This window comes from Gobius niger (assembly GCF_951799975.1).
Source record: "Gobius niger genome assembly, chromosome: 9".
Classification (NCBI taxonomy): Eukaryota; Metazoa; Chordata; class Actinopteri; order Gobiiformes; family Gobiidae; genus Gobius; species Gobius niger.
Window position 1 is genome coordinate 987,948 of NC_136860.1, and position 18,241 is coordinate 1,006,188.

Genomic DNA, 18,241 nt, shown 5'->3' on the forward strand with positions numbered 1-18,241 from the left:
CGCTCTGACACGCGCTCTGACACGCGCTCTGACACGCGCTCTGACACGCGCTCTCCCGGGACAAAGCGGACTAAAGTGGACTAACGCGGGACTAACGGGGGCAGAACTTCCTAAACATGTCTGACCCGGAGCTCACGGAGGACCAGGGGAGGAACGGACACTGCGCCGCAGAGGGACACCTGAAGGTGCTGGAGAGCGCGCACGAGGAGGACGGTAAGAGTCTCAACCCGGGGCTCGGGACCCTTCACTCCCGCACCGCGGCCGTCCCTGACCGCACGCGGTTTAGTGAGTTTATTCACAGACCTGCTCCTGTGACGGTCAGGAACAGCTGACCACCTGCAGAGCCAGAGCAGGTCAGAGGTCAGAGGTCAGAGGTCAGGGCAGGTGTGGGGATCATTCCTTTAGTCATAGCAGGAAAGTAAACCAGCACAAACAGAAGGTCCAGCTGTCAGACCTGCAGGAGCCGCGGTTGGAACCATGAGCTTCTCTAATGCCTGCTGAGACCTTCACATGTTTCCCTCAGACCTGGAGGTTTGTCAGATCCTGTTTCAGCCCTAATCCTCAACATGCGGACATTCTTCATACGATCCAAAGATCACAGGGTTAAAGCATGTGGAGCAGGTGGAGCATGTGGAGCAGGTGGAGCAGGTGGAGCAGGTGGAGCAGGTGGAGCATGTGGAGCAGGTGGAGCAGGTGGAGCAGGTGGAGCAGGTGGAGCATGTGGAGCAGGTGGAGCAGGTGGAGCAGGTGGAGCATGTGGAGCAGGTGGAGCAGGTGGAGCAGGTGGAGCAGGTGGAGCAGGTGGAGCAGGTGGAGATCACAGGCCGGACAAAACCAGGCTCTGCTTTTAAAAAAAACATCACTGAGTTTGACCAAACTGGACTAAATGTGGATGAAAGAGCCTCATGTTTATGTCTGAGCAGCAGCTTCAGTTTAATATTTAAGTGTCACCTTTGTAGTAGTAGTACTGTAGTAGTAGTAGTAGTATTATAGTAGTAGTAGTAGTACTGTAGTAGTAGTAGTAGTATTATAGTAGTAGTAGTAGTACTGTAGTAGTAGTAGTAGTAGTAGTACTGTAGTAGTAGTAGTAGTAGTAGTAGTAGTACTGTAGTAGTAGTAGTAGTAGTAGTATTATAGTAGTAGTAGTAGTACTGTAGTAGTAGTAGTAGTAGTAGTATTATAGTAGTAGTAGTAGTACTGTAGTAGTAGTAGTAGTAGTAGTAGTAGTACTGTAGTAGTAGTAGTAGTAGTAGTATTATAGTAGTAGTAGTAGTACTGTAGTAGTAGTAGTAGTAGTAGTAGTAGTAGTACTGTAGTAGTAGTAGTAGTAGTAGTATTATAGTAGTAGTATTATAGTAGAATGACTGAGTGTTGTTGTGAGTCATGTGACTCTCACTTCCTCCTCGGCTGAATGACCTCACACATGGTTAGTTTGGGTCATGATTCTTGGGCAGAGGGTCAGTAACGCGGGGCCTTGGGGGGGGGGGGTCAGTAACGCGGGGCCTTGGGGGGGGGGGGTCAGTAACGCGGGGCCTTGGGGGGGGGGGGTCAGTAACGCGGGGCCTTGGGGGGGGGGGGTCAGTAACGCGGGGCCTTGGGGGGGGGGGGTCAGTAACGCGGGGCCTTGGGGGGGGGGGTCAGTAACGCGGGGCCTTGGGGGGGGGGGGTCAGTAACGCGGGGCCTTGGGGGGGGGGGTCAGTAACGCGGGGCCTTGGGGGGGGGGGGTCAGTAACGCGGGGCCTTGGGGGGGGGGGTCAGTAACGCGGGGCCTTGGGGGGGGGGGGTCAGTAACGCGGGGCCTTGGGGGGGGGGGGTCAGTAACGCGGGGCCTTGGGGGGGGGGGGTCAGTAACGCGGGGCCTTGGGGGGGGGGGTCAGTAACGCGGGGCCTTGGGGGGGGGGGGTCAGTAACGCGGGGCCTTGGGGGGGGGGGTCAGTAACGCGGGGCCTTGGGGGGGGGGGGTCAGTAACGCGGGGCCTTGGGGGGGGGGGTCAGTAACGCGGGGCCTTGGGGGGGGGGGGGTCAGTAACGCGGGGCCTTGGGGGGGGGGGTCAGTAACGCGGGGCCTTGGGGGGGGGGGTCAGTAACGCGGGGCCTTGGGGGGGGGGGTCAGTAACGCGGGGCCTTGGGGGGGGGGTCAGTAACGCGGGGCCTTCGTGGGGGGGGGACACTTTTCACCAGCCTGCGGTTCAGGACATGACTGTGTTTCCTCGTGTTGTGTAACCGCACGTCCTCACGCGGTGGCGGGAGGGCATCTGACCCGGGGGGGGGGGGCTGCTGTGTCACGGTGATGAGCGTCCCTGTGCTCAGTGTTTCACAACCGTCTGACTCACAGACGGCGCTGCCCGTCGCGTGACCAACACCAGCCGCTCACGTCATCAGTCACGTGATGTAAAGTTTACACATGTTTCAGAGCCGTGTGTGTCGACCCTACAGGGCCCGAGGGGGGGGGGGGGGGGGGGGGCGTCCAGGCCCACGGCGGGTCCGCAACGTGAGGCCCGAGGGCCAAAACCGGCCCTGCATCACAGAACCTCTGGCCCTTTAAGGCCCCATACCTGATTCTCAACCTTTTCAGTCCAGATGTGACGAGGTGTTTTGACCGTCACAGATGTGTTGATCCCCCCCCCCCTGAGTCACGCTGCTGCTCTTTGATAACGTCAGATGTTTCTGCACACGTGGCAGCAGAACATCAGATCTCCTGATCAAACCAGATCCTCAGAGTGATGGTGCTGACGCTTTGATCTGTCATGTGATGTTCAGCTTTTAGGACTTTTAGCAATAAGGATGAAATCAGGAACATCGACATGGCCTCCATGAGACAGTCATGTGACTCAGGCCCTCTGTGGTTGCCGTGGTTACAGGCTGATGTTTCCGCTGGTGCTGACGCTGGTTCCTGTTGCAGGTCTGTTGGAGAGCAGCCTGAGGCTGAAGCCCCACGAGGCTCAGAGCTTCAGGAGGAAAGCTCTGGCCGTGTCCTGGGTCAGTGTGGTGGTGACCACCGCCCTGGCCATCGCCGCCTTCAGTAAGACACGCCCCCACCCACATCTGTACATCATCCACACATCTGTACATCCTCACATCTGTACATCATCCACACATCTGTACATCCTCACATCTGTACATCATCCACACATCTGTACATCCTCACATCTGTACATCATCCACACATCTGTACATCATCCTCACATCTGTACATCTGCACATCATCCACACATCTGTACATCATCCACACATCTGTACATCATCCACACATCTGTACATCATCCTCACATCTGTACATCCACACATCTGTACATCATCCACACATCTGTACATCATCCACACATCTGTACATCATCCACACATCTGCACATCATCCACACATCTGTACATCATCCACACATCTGTACATCATCCTCACATCTGTACATCATCCTCACATCTGTACATCATCCTCACATCTGTACATCATCCACACATCTGTACATCATCCACACATCTGTACATCATCCTCACATCTGTACATCATCCTCACATCTGTACATCATCCACACATCTGTACATCATCCACACATCTGTACATCCACACATCTGTACATCCACACATCTGTACATCCACACATCTGTACATCATCCACACATCTGTACATCATCTGTACATCATCCACACATCTGTACATCATCTGTACATCATCCACACATCTGTACATCATCCTCACATCTGTACATCATCCTCACATCTGTACATCTGTACATCATCCACACATCTGTACATCATCCTCACATCTGTACATCATCCACACATCTGTACATCATCCACACATCTGTACATCATCCTCACATCTGTACATCATCCACACATCTGTACATCATCCACACATCTGTACATCATCCACACATCTGTACATCATCCACACATCTGTACATCATCCTCACATCTGTACATCATCCTCACATCTGTACATCATCCTCACATCTGTTCATCATCCACACATCTGTTCATCATCCACACATCTGTACATCCACACATCTGTACATCCTCACATCTGTACATCATCCACACATCTGCACATCATCCACACATCTGTACATCCACACATCTGTACATCCTCACATCTGTACATCATCCACACATCTGCACATCCTCACATCTGTACATCATCCTCACATCTGCACATCATCCACACATCTGTACATCATCCACACATCTGTACATCATCCACACATCTGTGCATCATCCACACATCTGTACATCATCCTCACATCTGCACATCATCCACACATCTGTACATCATCCACACATCTGTACATCATCCTCACATCTGTACATCATCCACACATCTGTACATCATCCACACATCTGTACATCCACACATCTGTACATCATCCTCACATCTGTACATCATCCACACATCTGTACATCATCCACACATCTGCACATCATCCACACATCTGTACATCATCCACACATCTGTACATCATCCACACATCTGCACATCATCCACACATCTGTACATCATCCACACATCTGTACATCATCCACACATCTGTACATCATCCTCACATCTGCACATCATCCTCACATCTGTACATCATCTGTACATCATCCTCACATCTGTACATCATCTGTACATCATCCGCACATCTGTACATCATCTACACATCTGTACATCCACACATCTGTACATCATCCACACATCTGTACATCATCCACACATCTGTACATCATCCTCACATCTGTACATCATCCACACATCTGCACATCATCCACACATCTGTACATCATCCACACATCTGTACATCATCCACACATCTGTACATCATCTACACATCTGTACATCATCTACACATCTGTACATCATCTACACATCTGTACATCATCCACACATCTGTACATCATCCACACATCTGTACATCATCTACACATCTGTACATCATCTACACATCTGTACATCATCTACACATCTGTGCATCATCTACACATCTGTACATCATCCACACATCTGTACATCATCTACACATCTGTACATCATCCACACATCTGCACATCATCCACACATCTGTACATCATCTACACATCTGTACATCATCTACACATCTGTACATCATCTACACATCTGTACATCATCCACACATCTGCACATCCACACATCTGTACATCATCCACACATCTGTACATCCTCCTCACATCTGTACATCATCCACACATCTGTACATCATCCTCACATCTGTACATCATCCTCACATCTGTTCATCATCCACACATCTGTTCATCATCCACACATCTGTACATCCACACATCTGTACATCCACACATCTGTACATCATCCACACATCTGTACATCATCCTCACATCTGTACATCATCCACACATCTGTACATCATCCTCACATCTGTACATCATCTGTACATCATCCTCACATCTGTACATCATCTGTACATCATCCACACATCTGTACATCATCCACACATCTGTACATCATCCACACATCTGCACATCATCCACACATCTGTACATCATCTACACATCTGTACATCATCCACACATCTGTACATCATCCACACATCTGTACATCATCTACACATCTGTACATCCACACATCTGTACATCATCCACACATCTGTACATCATCCACACATCTGTACATCATCCTCACATCTGTACATCATCCACACATCTGCACATCATCCACACATCTGTACATCATCCACACATCTGTACATCATCTACACATCTGTACATCATCTACACATCTGTACATCATCTACACATCTGTACATCATCCACACATCTGTACATCATCCACACATCTGTACATCATCTACACATCTGTGCATCATCTACACATCTGTACATCATCCACACATCTGTACATCATCTACACATCTGTACATCATCCACACATCTGCACATCATCCACACATCTGTACATCATCTACACATCTGTACATCATCTACACATCTGTACATCATCTACACATCTGTACATCATCCACACATCTGTACATCATCTACACATCTGTACATCATCTACACATCTGTACATCATCTACACATCTGTACATCATCCACACATCTGCACATCCACACATCTGTACATCATCCACACATCTGTACATCATCCACACATCTGTACATCATCCACACATCTGTACATCATCCACACATCTGTACATCCTCCTCACATCTGTACATCATCCACACATCTGTACATCATCCACACATCTGTACATCCACACATCTGTACATCATCTGTACATCATCCACACATCTGTACATCATCTGTACATCATCCACACATCTGTACATCATCTGTACATCATCTACACATCTGTACATCATCTACACATCTGTACATCCACACATCTGTACATCATCCACACATCTGTACATCATCCTCACATCTGTACATCATCCTCACATCTGTACATCATCCACACATCTGTACATCATCCACACATCTGTACATCATCCTCACATCTGTACATCATCCTCACATCTGTACATCATCCTCACATCTGTACATCATCTGTACATCATCCACACATCTGTACATCATCCACACATCTGTACATCATCCACACATCTGTACATCATCCACACATCTGTACATCATCCACACATCTGTACATCATCCACACATCTGTACATCATCCTCACATCTGTACATCATCCTCACATCTGTACATCATCTGTACATCATCCACACATCTGTACATCATCCACACATCTGTACATCATCCACACATCTGTACATCATCCACACATCTGTACATCATCCACACATCTGTACATCATCCTCACATCTGTACATCATCCACACATCTGCACATCATCCACACATCTGCACATCATCCACACATCTGTACATCATCCACACATCTGCACATCATCCACACATCTGTACATCCACACATCTGTACATCCTCACATCTGTACATCATCCACACATCTGTACATCATCCACACAGCTGTACATCATCCACACATCTGCACATCATCCACACATCTGTACATCCTCACATCTGTACATCATCCACACATCTGCACATCCACACATCTGTACATCATCCACACATCTGTACATCCACACATCTGTACATCCTCACATCTGTACATCATCCACACATCTGTACATCCACACATCTGTACATCCTCACATCTGTACATCATCCACACATCTGTACATCATCCACACATCTGTACATCATCCACACATCTGTACATCCTCACATCTGTACATCATCCACACATCTGTACATCCACACATCTGTACATCCTCACATCTGTACATCATCCACACATCTGTACATCCTCACATCTGTACATCATCCACACATCTGTACATCATCCACACATCTGTACATCATCTACACATCTGTACATCATCTACACATCTGTACATCATCCTCACATCTGTACATCATCAACACATCTGTACATCATCCACACATCTGTACATCATCCACACATCTGTACATCATCCACACATCTGTACATCCTCACATCTGTACATCATCCACACATCTGTACATCCTCACATCTGTACATCATCCACACATCTGCACATCCACACATCTGTACATCATCCACACATCTGTACATCATCCACACATCTGTACATCATCCACACATCTGTACATCCTCACATCTGTACATCATCCACACATCTGCACATCCTCACATCTGTACATCATCCACACATCTGCACATCATCCACACATCTGTACATCATCCACACATCTGCACATCATCCACACATCTGTACATCATCCACACATCTGTACATCATCCACACATCTGTACATCATCCACACATCTGTACATCATCCACACATCTGCACATCATCCACACATCTGTACATCATCCACACATCTGTACATCATCCACACATCTGTACATCCACACATCTGCACATCATCCACACATCTGTACATCATCTGTACATCATCCACACATCTGTACATCATCCACACATCTGTGCATCATCCACACATCTGTACATCATCCACACATCTGCACATCATCCACACATCTGTACATCATCCTCACATCTGTACATCATCCTCACATCTGTACATCATCCACACATCTGTACATCCACACATCTGTACATCATCCACACATCTGCACATCATCCTCACATCTGCACATCATCCACACATCTGTACATCATCCACACATCTGTACATCCTCACATCTGTACATCCACACATCTGTACATCCACACATCTGCACATCATCCACACATCTGTACATCATCCTCACATCTGTGCATCATCCACACATCTGTACATCATCCACACATCTGTACATCATCCACACATCTGTGCATCATCCACACATCTGTACATCATCCACACATCTGTACATCATCCACACATCTGTACATCATCCTCACATCTGTACATCATCCTCACATCTGTACATCATCCTCACATCTGTACATCATCCACACATCTGTACATCATCCACACATCTGTACATCATCCACACATCTGTACATCATCCTCACATCTGTACATCATCCTCACATCTGTACATCATCCTCACATCTGTACATCATCCTCACATCTGTACATCATCCACACATCTGTACATCATCCTCACATATGTACATCATCCACACATCTGTACATCCACACATCTGTACATCATCCACACATCTGTACATCCACACATCTGTACATCCACACATCTGTACATCATCCACACATCTGCACATCATCCACACATCTGCACATCATCCACACATCTGTACATCATCCACACATCTGTACATCATCCACACATCTGTACATCATCCACACATCTGCACATCATCCACACATCTGTACATCATCCACACATCTGTACATCATCCACACATCTGTACATCATCCTCACATCTGTACATCATCCTCACATCTGTACATCATCCTCACATCTGTACATCATCCACACATCTGTACATCATCCACACATCTGCACATCATCCACACATCTGTACATCATCCACACATCTGTACATCCACACATCTGTACATCATCCACACATCTGTACATCATCCACACATCTGTACATCCACACATCTGTGCATCATCCACACATCTGTACATCATCCACACATCTGTGCATCATCCACACATCTGTACATCATCCTCACATCTGTACATCATCTGTACATCATCCTCACATCTGTGCATCATCCACACATCTGCACATCATCCACACATCTGTACATCATCCACACATCTGTACATCCACACATCTGTACATCCACACATCTGTACATCATCCACACATCTGTACATCCACACATCTGTGCATCATCCACACATCTGTACATCATCCACACATCTGTGCATCATCCACACATCTGTACATCATCCACACATCTGTACATCATCCACACATCTGTACATCCACACATCTGTACATCATCCACACATCTGTACATCCACACATCTGTACATCATCCACACATCTGTACATCCACACATCTGTACATCCACACATCTGTACATCCACACATCTGTACATCCACACATCTGTACATCATCCTCACATCTGTACATCATCCACACATCTGTACATCATCCACACATCTGTACATCATCCTCACATCTGTACATCATCCTCACATCTACACATCATCCACACATCTGTACATCATCCTCACATCTGTACATCATCCTCACATCTGTACATCATCCACACATCTGCACATCATCCACACATCTGTACATCATCCACACATCTGTACATCATCCACACATCTGTACATCCTCACATCTGTACATCATCCACACATCTGTACATCCTCACATCTGTACATCATCCACACATCTGTACATCCACACATCTGTACATCCTCACATCTGTACATCATCCACACATCTGTACATCATCTACACATCTGCACATCATCCACACATCTGTACATCCACACATCTGTACATCCACACATCTGTACATCATCCACACATCTGTACATCATCCACACATCTGTACATCCACACATCTGCAGATCCACACATCTGCAGATCCACACATCTGTACATCCACACATCTGTCCTCGGAGCCCGGGCGCCGGATGCTTCAGATCGAGTTTCGCTTCGTCAGCTCAGACTCGGCTCTGCAGAAACACGAACCCGTGTTTTTATCATCGCGCAAACCACACACGTGATGGACGAGCGTGTGGACCAATCAGAGACGAGCTGGATCCATATGAAGCAAAGTGTTCAGGTTTGGGACGAAAACACTTTTGCTCGACAGAAACCAGGAGAAAACCCTGATAATAAACTCTCCTTCAGGTTAGGACCCCTGTCGGTCACAGACATGTCTCTGAGACGTCCCCTGGAGAGGAGGCGGGTCTCCAGGTGGTCTCCAGGTGGTCTCCAGGTGGTCTCCAGGTGGGCACAGAGCAGACTCCACCCCCCTATAGTTCATGACGTCACATAAGCGTCTCACAGGTTTAGGACGACATGCCTGAGGCCGCGTAGACCGCTCGGAGACCACGCGGAGACTGTTTCAAGTCTCCATCCAGTCTCTGCTGGAATCCAACCTCTTGGTTTGGCAACAAAAATCTGAGTTTGTGAACCTGTGCCATGAAGACTCTTCTGGTTGTGGTTCTGGTTCTGGTTCTGGTTCTGGTTTCCCTGAGAGCTCCTGGACACTCGTCTGGTCTCCATGGGGACGTCTCAGAGACATCTCGGCCTCTGGAGTCTCCAGGCCCTGATGGTTCCACACGGTCCTTCTTTAGAGCAGAAACAAAAGCAGGAATGGACCAACAAACCCTCACACTGAATCAGAGACAGCAGCGCCTTTGTTCTCAGGTCATGTGACCCCGAGGCTTGTCTCTGATTGGACGAACAGTGGAACAGTCTCTAAAGTGATCAGTCTCACATTCATGAACATCAGCGTGACGAACAGCTGCACGAGGCGCCGTGGCACAGTGGTTAGCCCCGGGCCTGTCTGTGTGCTGCTCTAAAACATGCACAATAGGCCCCAGTGGAAAACTCCTGACTTTTAAGGCCAGACGCTGCTGGAGAATGGGGGAAAAGTAAAAACCTGAGTATTAGTTTAGTTTGTATATTTCTCCTGTCTGAGAGGCCACGCCCCCACTTCAGCCAATCCTCGCCATCAACCAACTCCACACTGACTCAAACCTGTTGCAAATGTGTGAGTTTCTCCCTGGATGAATCATCAGAGAGTAAACCTGGTGAAGACCTTCAGGAGAACATGAGCTCCTCATCAGACGCTCCTCCATCAGACGCTCCTCCATCAGACGCTCCTCCATCAGACGCTCTCCTGGCTGAAGCTCCTCCATCAGACGCTCTCCTGGCTGAAGCTCCTCCATCAGAAGGGAGTTCACCTCTCACCTCCGTCTCCATGGTGACGCTGTGGGAGGTCACGGCTGGAATGTGGAGGATTTACTCTTTAAACCTCCACATGACCAGCACATACTTCCACACGACTACTACTACTACGACTACTACTACGACTACTACTACGACTACAACCTGGTACTTGTACTTCCACAGTACTTATATTAATGCTCTGAGGACTCAATCTCAGATCAACATGAGACACAAAACATCTTCATCTTAAACAACCTTTAGTTTGTCCCTGGTTGGTTTGGTTTTGTATTCAGACGGGGACAGAGCACAGTTTAACATTGACCAACAGGACAGATGTGCCAGGTTATAGTAAAAGTGCTCATCTCCACCTGTCCCTGGGCAGGTCGATGTTACAGAAACTGATTTTAAATGTAGATGAAAACTGGACCCTGGATTTAGACATTTTGACATCATTAAAAACATGCATTTAGTTTAAACAAGTTTGGAACATTAGAGCATTTTCTACCGGTCCTTTTTCTGGGTGAACGGTCGCTCCCACAGGACGTTACAGGTCATGGGTTTGTTTTTCTAGAAGCCATTTTTTAGTCAACTGCGCAAAACAATGGAGGAGGAGGAGGAGCTGGTGAAGGCCCGGTGTGGAGCGGAGGGAGCTGCGCAGGAGGAGGAGCTGACCAGTGCAGGACACCACGCTCTGAAACAAACCCAGAGGAGTTTCCCTCCAAAAACACGTCGCTCAGGATTCTGGGACTTTATTTGTCACATATTAGGACCAGAGCTGTTTTTTCAGTGAAACTCTCCTGATAATGATATAAAGTGTGTGTGTGTGTGTGTTTGTGTGTGTGTGTGTGTGTGTGTGTGTGTGTGTGTGTGTGTGTGTGTGTGTGTGTGTGTGTGTGTGTGTGTGTGTGTGTGTGTGTGTGTGTGTGTGTGTGTGTGTGTGTGTGTGTGTGTATGTGTGTGTGTGTGTGTGTTTGTGTGTGTGTGTGTGTGTGTGTGTGTGTGTGTGTGTGTGTGTGTGTGTGTGTGTGTGTGTGTGTGTGTGTGTGTGTGTGTGTGTGTGTGTGTGTGTGTAATAGTGTGTGTTTGTGTTGCAGCCGTGTCCGTCCTGAGGAGCAGCGCCTCCGCCTTCGGCTTCGCCGTGAGTCACGTCTTATTCAGGATCAAACTCTTTATTCCTGATGTTTCACACTCGTGTGTTTTTCAGTTTGATGCGACGCTGGACGTTTTCTCCTCCGTCATCGTCCTGTGGAGATACAGCAACGCCGCCGCCGTGCACTCCGCCCACAGAGAGTACCTGTGAGTACCACAGTACCTGTGAGTACCACAGTACTGTAGCAGAGTACCTGTGAGTACCACAGTACTGTAACAGAGTACCTGTGAGTACCACAGTACTGTAGCAGAGTACCTGTGAGTACCACAGTACTGTAGCAGAGTACCTGTGAGTACCACAGTACTGTGAGTACCACAGTACTGTAGCAGAGTACCTGTGAGTACCACAGTACTGTAGCAGAGTACCTGTGAGTACCACAGTACTGTAGCAGAGTACCTGTGAGTACCACAGTACTGTGACAGAGTACCTGTGAGTACCACAGTACCTGTGAGTACCACAGTACTGTAGCAGAGTACCTGTGAGTACCACAGTACCTGTGAGTACCACAGTACCTGTGAGTACCACAGTACTGTAGCAGAGTACCTGTGAGTACCACAGTACCTGTGAGTACCACAGTACTGTAGCAGAGTACCTGTGAGTACCACAGTACTGTAACAGAGTACCTGGGAGTACCAGCAGAAGTGTAATGTTCTACAGCAGACGCTCCATGACTTCCTTCTTCACAGTGACTGAAGCAAAGAGGAAACAAAGACTCAGAGCCTCAGAGTGGGCGGGGCTCAGTCTGACCTACTGTGTAACTCTGAACCAATCAGATCACAGAGACTCAGAGTGGGCGGGGCTCAGTCTGACCTACTGTGTAACTCTGAACCAATCAGATCACAGAGACTCAGAGTGGGCGGGGCTCAGTCTGACCTACTGTGTAACTCTGAACCAATCAGATCACAGAGACTCAGAGTGGGCGGGGCTCAGTCTGACCTACTGTGTAACTCTGAACCAATCAGATCACAGAGACTCAGAGTGGGCGGGGCTCAGTCTGACCTACTGTGTAACTCTGAACCAATCAGATCACAGAGACTCAGAGTGGGCGGGGCTTAAATGTGACCATCTGAGACTGTCCTTCAGCTGCTGTCATGTGTTCAGACACCAGAGGGCAGTGTTCAGGCACAATCAGGGAAAAGCCCAGTGTCAGTACTCGAGTAAAGGTACACACACTACTCGCCAAATATTACTGCGATTAAAGTAAACGTTGCTCTAGTTAATATTTCTGTAAGTGAAAGTACTGAAGTATTTGCTGCAGAAAGTACAAGTATCCAAAGTATCTTTCCCCTCAGCGCCACCTGCTGGTCACACACTGCTTTACACAGGGCGTGTGTGGTGCTCGGGTGCTCTTCATGCTCTCGTGTGTGTGTTTCAGGGCGTGTGTGGTGCTCGGGTGCTCTTCATGCTCTCGTGTGTGTGTTTCAGGGCCTGTGAGGTGCTCGGGTGCTCTTCATGCTCTCGTGTGTGTGTTTCAGGGCGTGTGAGGTGCTCGGGTGCTCTTCATGCTCTCGTGTGTGTGTGTTTCAGGGCGTGTGTGGTGCTCGGGTGCTCTTCATGCTCTCGTGTGTGTGTGTTTCAGGGCGTGTGTGGTGCTCGGGTGCTCTTCATGCTCTCATGTGTGTGTTTCAGGGCGTGTGAGGTGCTCGGGTGCTCTTCATGCTCTCGTGTGTTTGTGTTTCAGGGCGTGTGAGGTGCTCGGGTGCTCTTCATGCTCTCGTGTGTGTGTGTTTCAGGGCGTGTGAGGTGCTCGGGTGCTCTTCATGCTCTCGTGTGTGTGTTTCAGGGCGTGTGTGGTGCTCGGGTGCTCTTCATGCTCTCGTGTGTGTGTTTCAGGGCGTGTGTGGTGCTCGGGGCGCTCTTCCTGCTCTCGTGTGTGTGTTTCAGGGCGTGTGTGGTGCTCGGGGCGCTCTTCCTGCTCTCGTGTGTGTGTTTCAGGGCGTGTGAGGTGCTCGGGGTGCTCTTCATGCTCTCGTGTGTGTGTTTCAGGGTGTGTGTGGTGCTCGGGTGCTCTTCATGCTCTCGTGTGTGTGTTTCAGGGCGTGTGTGGTGCTCGGGTGCTCTTCATGCTCTCGTGTGTGTGTTTCAGGGCGTGTGTGGTGCTCGGGTGCTCTTCATGCTCTCGTGTGTGTGTTTCAGGGCGTGTGTGGTGCTCGGGTGCTCTTCATGCTCTCGTGTGTGTGTGTTTCAGGGCGTGTGTGGTGCTCGGGTGCTCTTCATGCTCTCGTGTGTGTGTTTCAGGGCGTGTGAGGTGCTCGGGTGCTCTTCATGCTCTCGTGTGTGTGTTTCAGGGCGTGTGAGGTGCTCGGGTGCTCTTCATGCTCTCGTGTGTGTGTGTTTCAGGGCGTGTGAGGTGCTCGGGTGCTCTTCATGCTCTCGTGTGTGTGTTTCAGGGCGTGTGTGGTGCTCGGGGTGCTCTTCATGCTCTCGTGTGTGTGTTTCAGGGCGTGTGAGGTGCTCGGGGTGCTCTTCATGCTCTCGTGTGTGTGTTTCAGGGCGTGTGTGGTGCTCGGGTGCTCTTCATGCTCTCGTGTGTGTGTGTTTCAGGGCGTGTGTGGTGCTCGGGTGCTCTTCATGCTCTCGTGTGTGTGTTTCAGGGCGTGTGAGGTGCTCGGGTGCTCTTCATGCTCTCGTGTGTGTGTGTTTCAGGGCGTGTGAGGTGCTCGGGTGCTCTTCATGCTCTCGTGTGTGTGTTTCAGGGCGTGTGTGGTGCTCGGGTGCTCTTCATGCTCTCGTGTGTGTGTTTCAGGGCGTGTGAGGTGCTCGGGTGCTCTTCATGCTCTCGTGTGTATGTGTTTCAGGGCGTGTGAGGTGCTCGGGTGCTCTTCATGCTCTCGTGTGTGTGTTTCAGGGCGTGTGAGGTGCTCGGGTGCTCTTCATGCTCTCGTGTGTGTGTGTTTCAGGGCGTGTGTGGTGCTCGGGTGCTCTTCATGCTCTCGTGTGTGTGTTTCAGGGCGTGTGAGGTGCTCGGGTGCTCTTCATGCTCTCGTGTGTGTGTGTTTCAGGGCGTGTGTGGTGCTCGGGTGCTCTTCATGCTCTCGTGTGTGTGTTTCAGGGCGTGTGAGGTGCTCGGGTGCTCTTCATGCTCTCGTGTGTGTGTGTTTCAGGGCGTGTGAGGTGCTCGGGTGCTCTTCATGCTCTCGTGTGTGTGTTTCAGGGCGTGTGAGGTGCTCGGGTGCTCTTCATGCTCTCGTGTGTGTGTGTTTCAGGGCGTGTGAGGTGCTCGGGTGCTCTTCATGCTCTCGTGTGTGTGTGTTTCAGGGCGTGTGTGGTGCTCGGGTGCTCTTCATGCTCTCGTGTGTGTGTTTCAGGGCGTGTGAGGTGCTCGGGTGCTCTTCATGCTCTCGTGTGTGTGTGTTTCAGGGCGTGTGAGGTGCTCGGGTGCTCTTCATGCTCTCGTGTGTGTGTGTTTCAGGGCGTGTGTGGTGCTCGGGTGCTCTTCATGCTCTCGTGTGTGTGTGTTTCAGGGCGTGTGTGGTGCTCGGGTGCTCTTCATGCTCTCGTGTGTGTGTTTCAGGGCGTGTGTGGTGCTCGGGTGCTCTTCATGCTCTCGTGTGTGTGTGTTTCAGGGCGTGTGAGGTGCTCGGGTGCTCTTCATGCTCTCGTGTGTGTGTTTCAGGGCGTGTGTGGTGCTCGGGTGCTCTTCATGCTCTCGTGTGTGTGTGTTTCAGGGCGTGTGAGGTGCTCGGGTGCTCTTCATGCTCTCGTGTGTGTGTGTTTCAGGGCGTGTGAGGTGCTCGGGTGCTCTTCATGCTCTCGTGTGTGTGTGTTTCAGGGCGTGTGAGGTGCTCGGGTGCTCTTCATGCTCTCGTGTGTGTGTTTCAGGGCGTGTGAGGTGCTCGGGTGCTCTTCATGCTCTCGTGTGTGTGTGTTTCAGGGCGTGTGAGGTGCTCGGGTGCTCTTCATGCTCTCGTGTGTGTGTTTCAGGGCGTGTGTGGTGCTCGGGTGCTCTTCATGCTCTCGTGTGTGTGTTTCAGGGCGTGTGAGGTGCTCGGGTGCTCTTCATGCTCTCGTGTGTGTGTGTTTCAGGGCGTGTGAGGTGCTCGGGTGCTCTTCATGCTCTCGTGTGTGTGTGTTTCAGGGCGTGTGAGGTGCTCGGGTGCTCTTCATGCTCTCGTGTGTGTGTTTCAGGGCGTGTGAGGTGCTCGGGTGCTCTTCATGCTCTCGTGTGTGTGTGTTTCAGGGCGTGTGAGGTGCTCGGGTGCTCTTCATGCTCTCGTGTGTGTGTTTCAGGGCGTGTGTGGTGCTCGGGTGCTCTTCATGCTCTCGTGTGTGTGTTTCAGGGCGTGTGAGGTGCTCGGGTGCTCTTCATGCTCTCGTGTGTGTGTGTTTCAGGGCGTGTGAGGTGCTCGGGTGCTCTTCATGCTCTCGTGTGTGTGTTTCAGGGCGTGTGAGGTGCTCGGGTGCTCTTCATGCTCTCGTGTGTGTGTGTTTCAGGGCGTGTGTGGTGCTCGGGTGCTCTTCATGCTCTCGTGTGTGTGTGTTTCAGGGCGTGTGAGGTGCTCGGGTGCTCTTCATGCTCTCGTGTGTGTGTTTCAGGGCGTGTGAGGTGCTCGGGTGCTCTTCATGCTCTCGTGTGTGTGTTTCAGGGCGTGTGTGGTGCTCGGGTGCTCTTCATGCTCTCGTGTGTGTGTGTTTCAGGGCGTGTGTGGTGCTCGGGTGCTCTTCATGCTCTCGTGTGTGTGTTTCAGGGCGTGTGAGGTGCTCGGGTGCTCTTCATGCTCTCGTGTGTGTGTTTCAGGGCGTGTGAGGTGCTCGGGTGCTCTTCATGCTCTCGTGTGTGTGTTTCAGGGCGTGTGTGGTGCTCGGGTGCTCTTCATGCTCTCGTGTGTGTGTGTTTCAGGGCGTGTGTGGTGCTCGGGTGCTCTTCATGCTCTCGTGTGTGTGTGTTTCAGGGCGTGTGAGGTGCTCGGGTGCTCTTCATGCTCTCGGTGTGTGTGTTTCAGGGCGTGTGAGGTGCTCGGGTGCTCTTCATGCTCGTGTGTGTGTGTTTCAGGGCGTGTGAGGTGCTCGGGTGCTCTTCATGCTCTCGTGTGTGTGTGTTTCAGGGCGTGTGAGGTGCTCGGGTGCTCTTCATGCTCTCGTGTGTGTGTGTTTCAGGGCGTGTGAGGTGCTCGGGTGCTCTTCATGCTCTCGTGTGTGTGTGTTTCAGGGCGTGTGAGGTGCTCGGGTGCTCTTCATGCTCTCGTGTGTGTGTGTTTCAGGGCGTGTGAGGTGCTCGGGTGCTCTTCATGCTCTCGTGTGTGTGTTTCAGGGCGTGTGAGGTGCTCGGGTGCTCTTCATGCTCTCGTGTGTGTGTGTTTCAGGGCGTGTGAGGTGCTCGGGTGCTCTTCATGCTCTCGTGTGTGTGTTTCAGGGCGTGTGTGGTGCTCGGGTGCTCTTCATGCTCTCGTGTGTGTGTGTTTCAGGGCGTGTGAGGTGCTCGGGTGCTCTTCATGCTCTCGTGTGTGTGTTTCAGGGCGTGTGAGGTGCTCGGGTGCTCTTCATGCTCTCGTGTGTGTGTGTTTCAGGGCGTGTGAGGTGCTCGGGTGCTCTTCATGCTCTCGTGTGTGGTGTTTCAGGGCGTGTGTGGTGCTCGGGTGCTCTTCATGCTCTCGTGTGTGTGTGTTTCAGGGCGTGTGTGGTGCTCGGGTGCTCTTCATGCTCTCGTGTGTGTGTGTTTCAGGGCGTGTGAGGTGCTCGGGTGCTCTTCATGCTCTCGTGTGTGTGTGTTTCAGGGCGTGTGTGGTGCTCGGGTGCTCTTCATGCTCTCGTGTGTGTGTTTCAGGG

The 18,241-nt window shown here is 50.4% G+C and overlaps 1 protein-coding gene across 1 annotated transcript in view; it reads left to right on the forward strand.

Moving 5' to 3' along the window:
- Positions 1-116: 116 nt before the first annotated feature.
- Positions 117-18,241, forward strand: part of tmem163a (transmembrane protein 163a) — a gene marked incomplete at both ends in the record, with an annotated part of 18,671 nt that continues 546 nt past the window's right edge. Inside the window, 5 exons of the mRNA XM_079563728.1 lie at positions 117-213; positions 2,904-3,023; positions 12,420-12,463; positions 12,530-12,621; positions 14,866-14,952. Of these exons, the coding sequence (XP_079419854.1) occupies positions 117-213; positions 2,904-3,023; positions 12,420-12,463; positions 12,530-12,621; positions 14,866-14,952 (440 nt within the window). The remainder of the gene's footprint in view (positions 214-2,903; positions 3,024-12,419; positions 12,464-12,529; positions 12,622-14,865; positions 14,953-18,241) is intronic.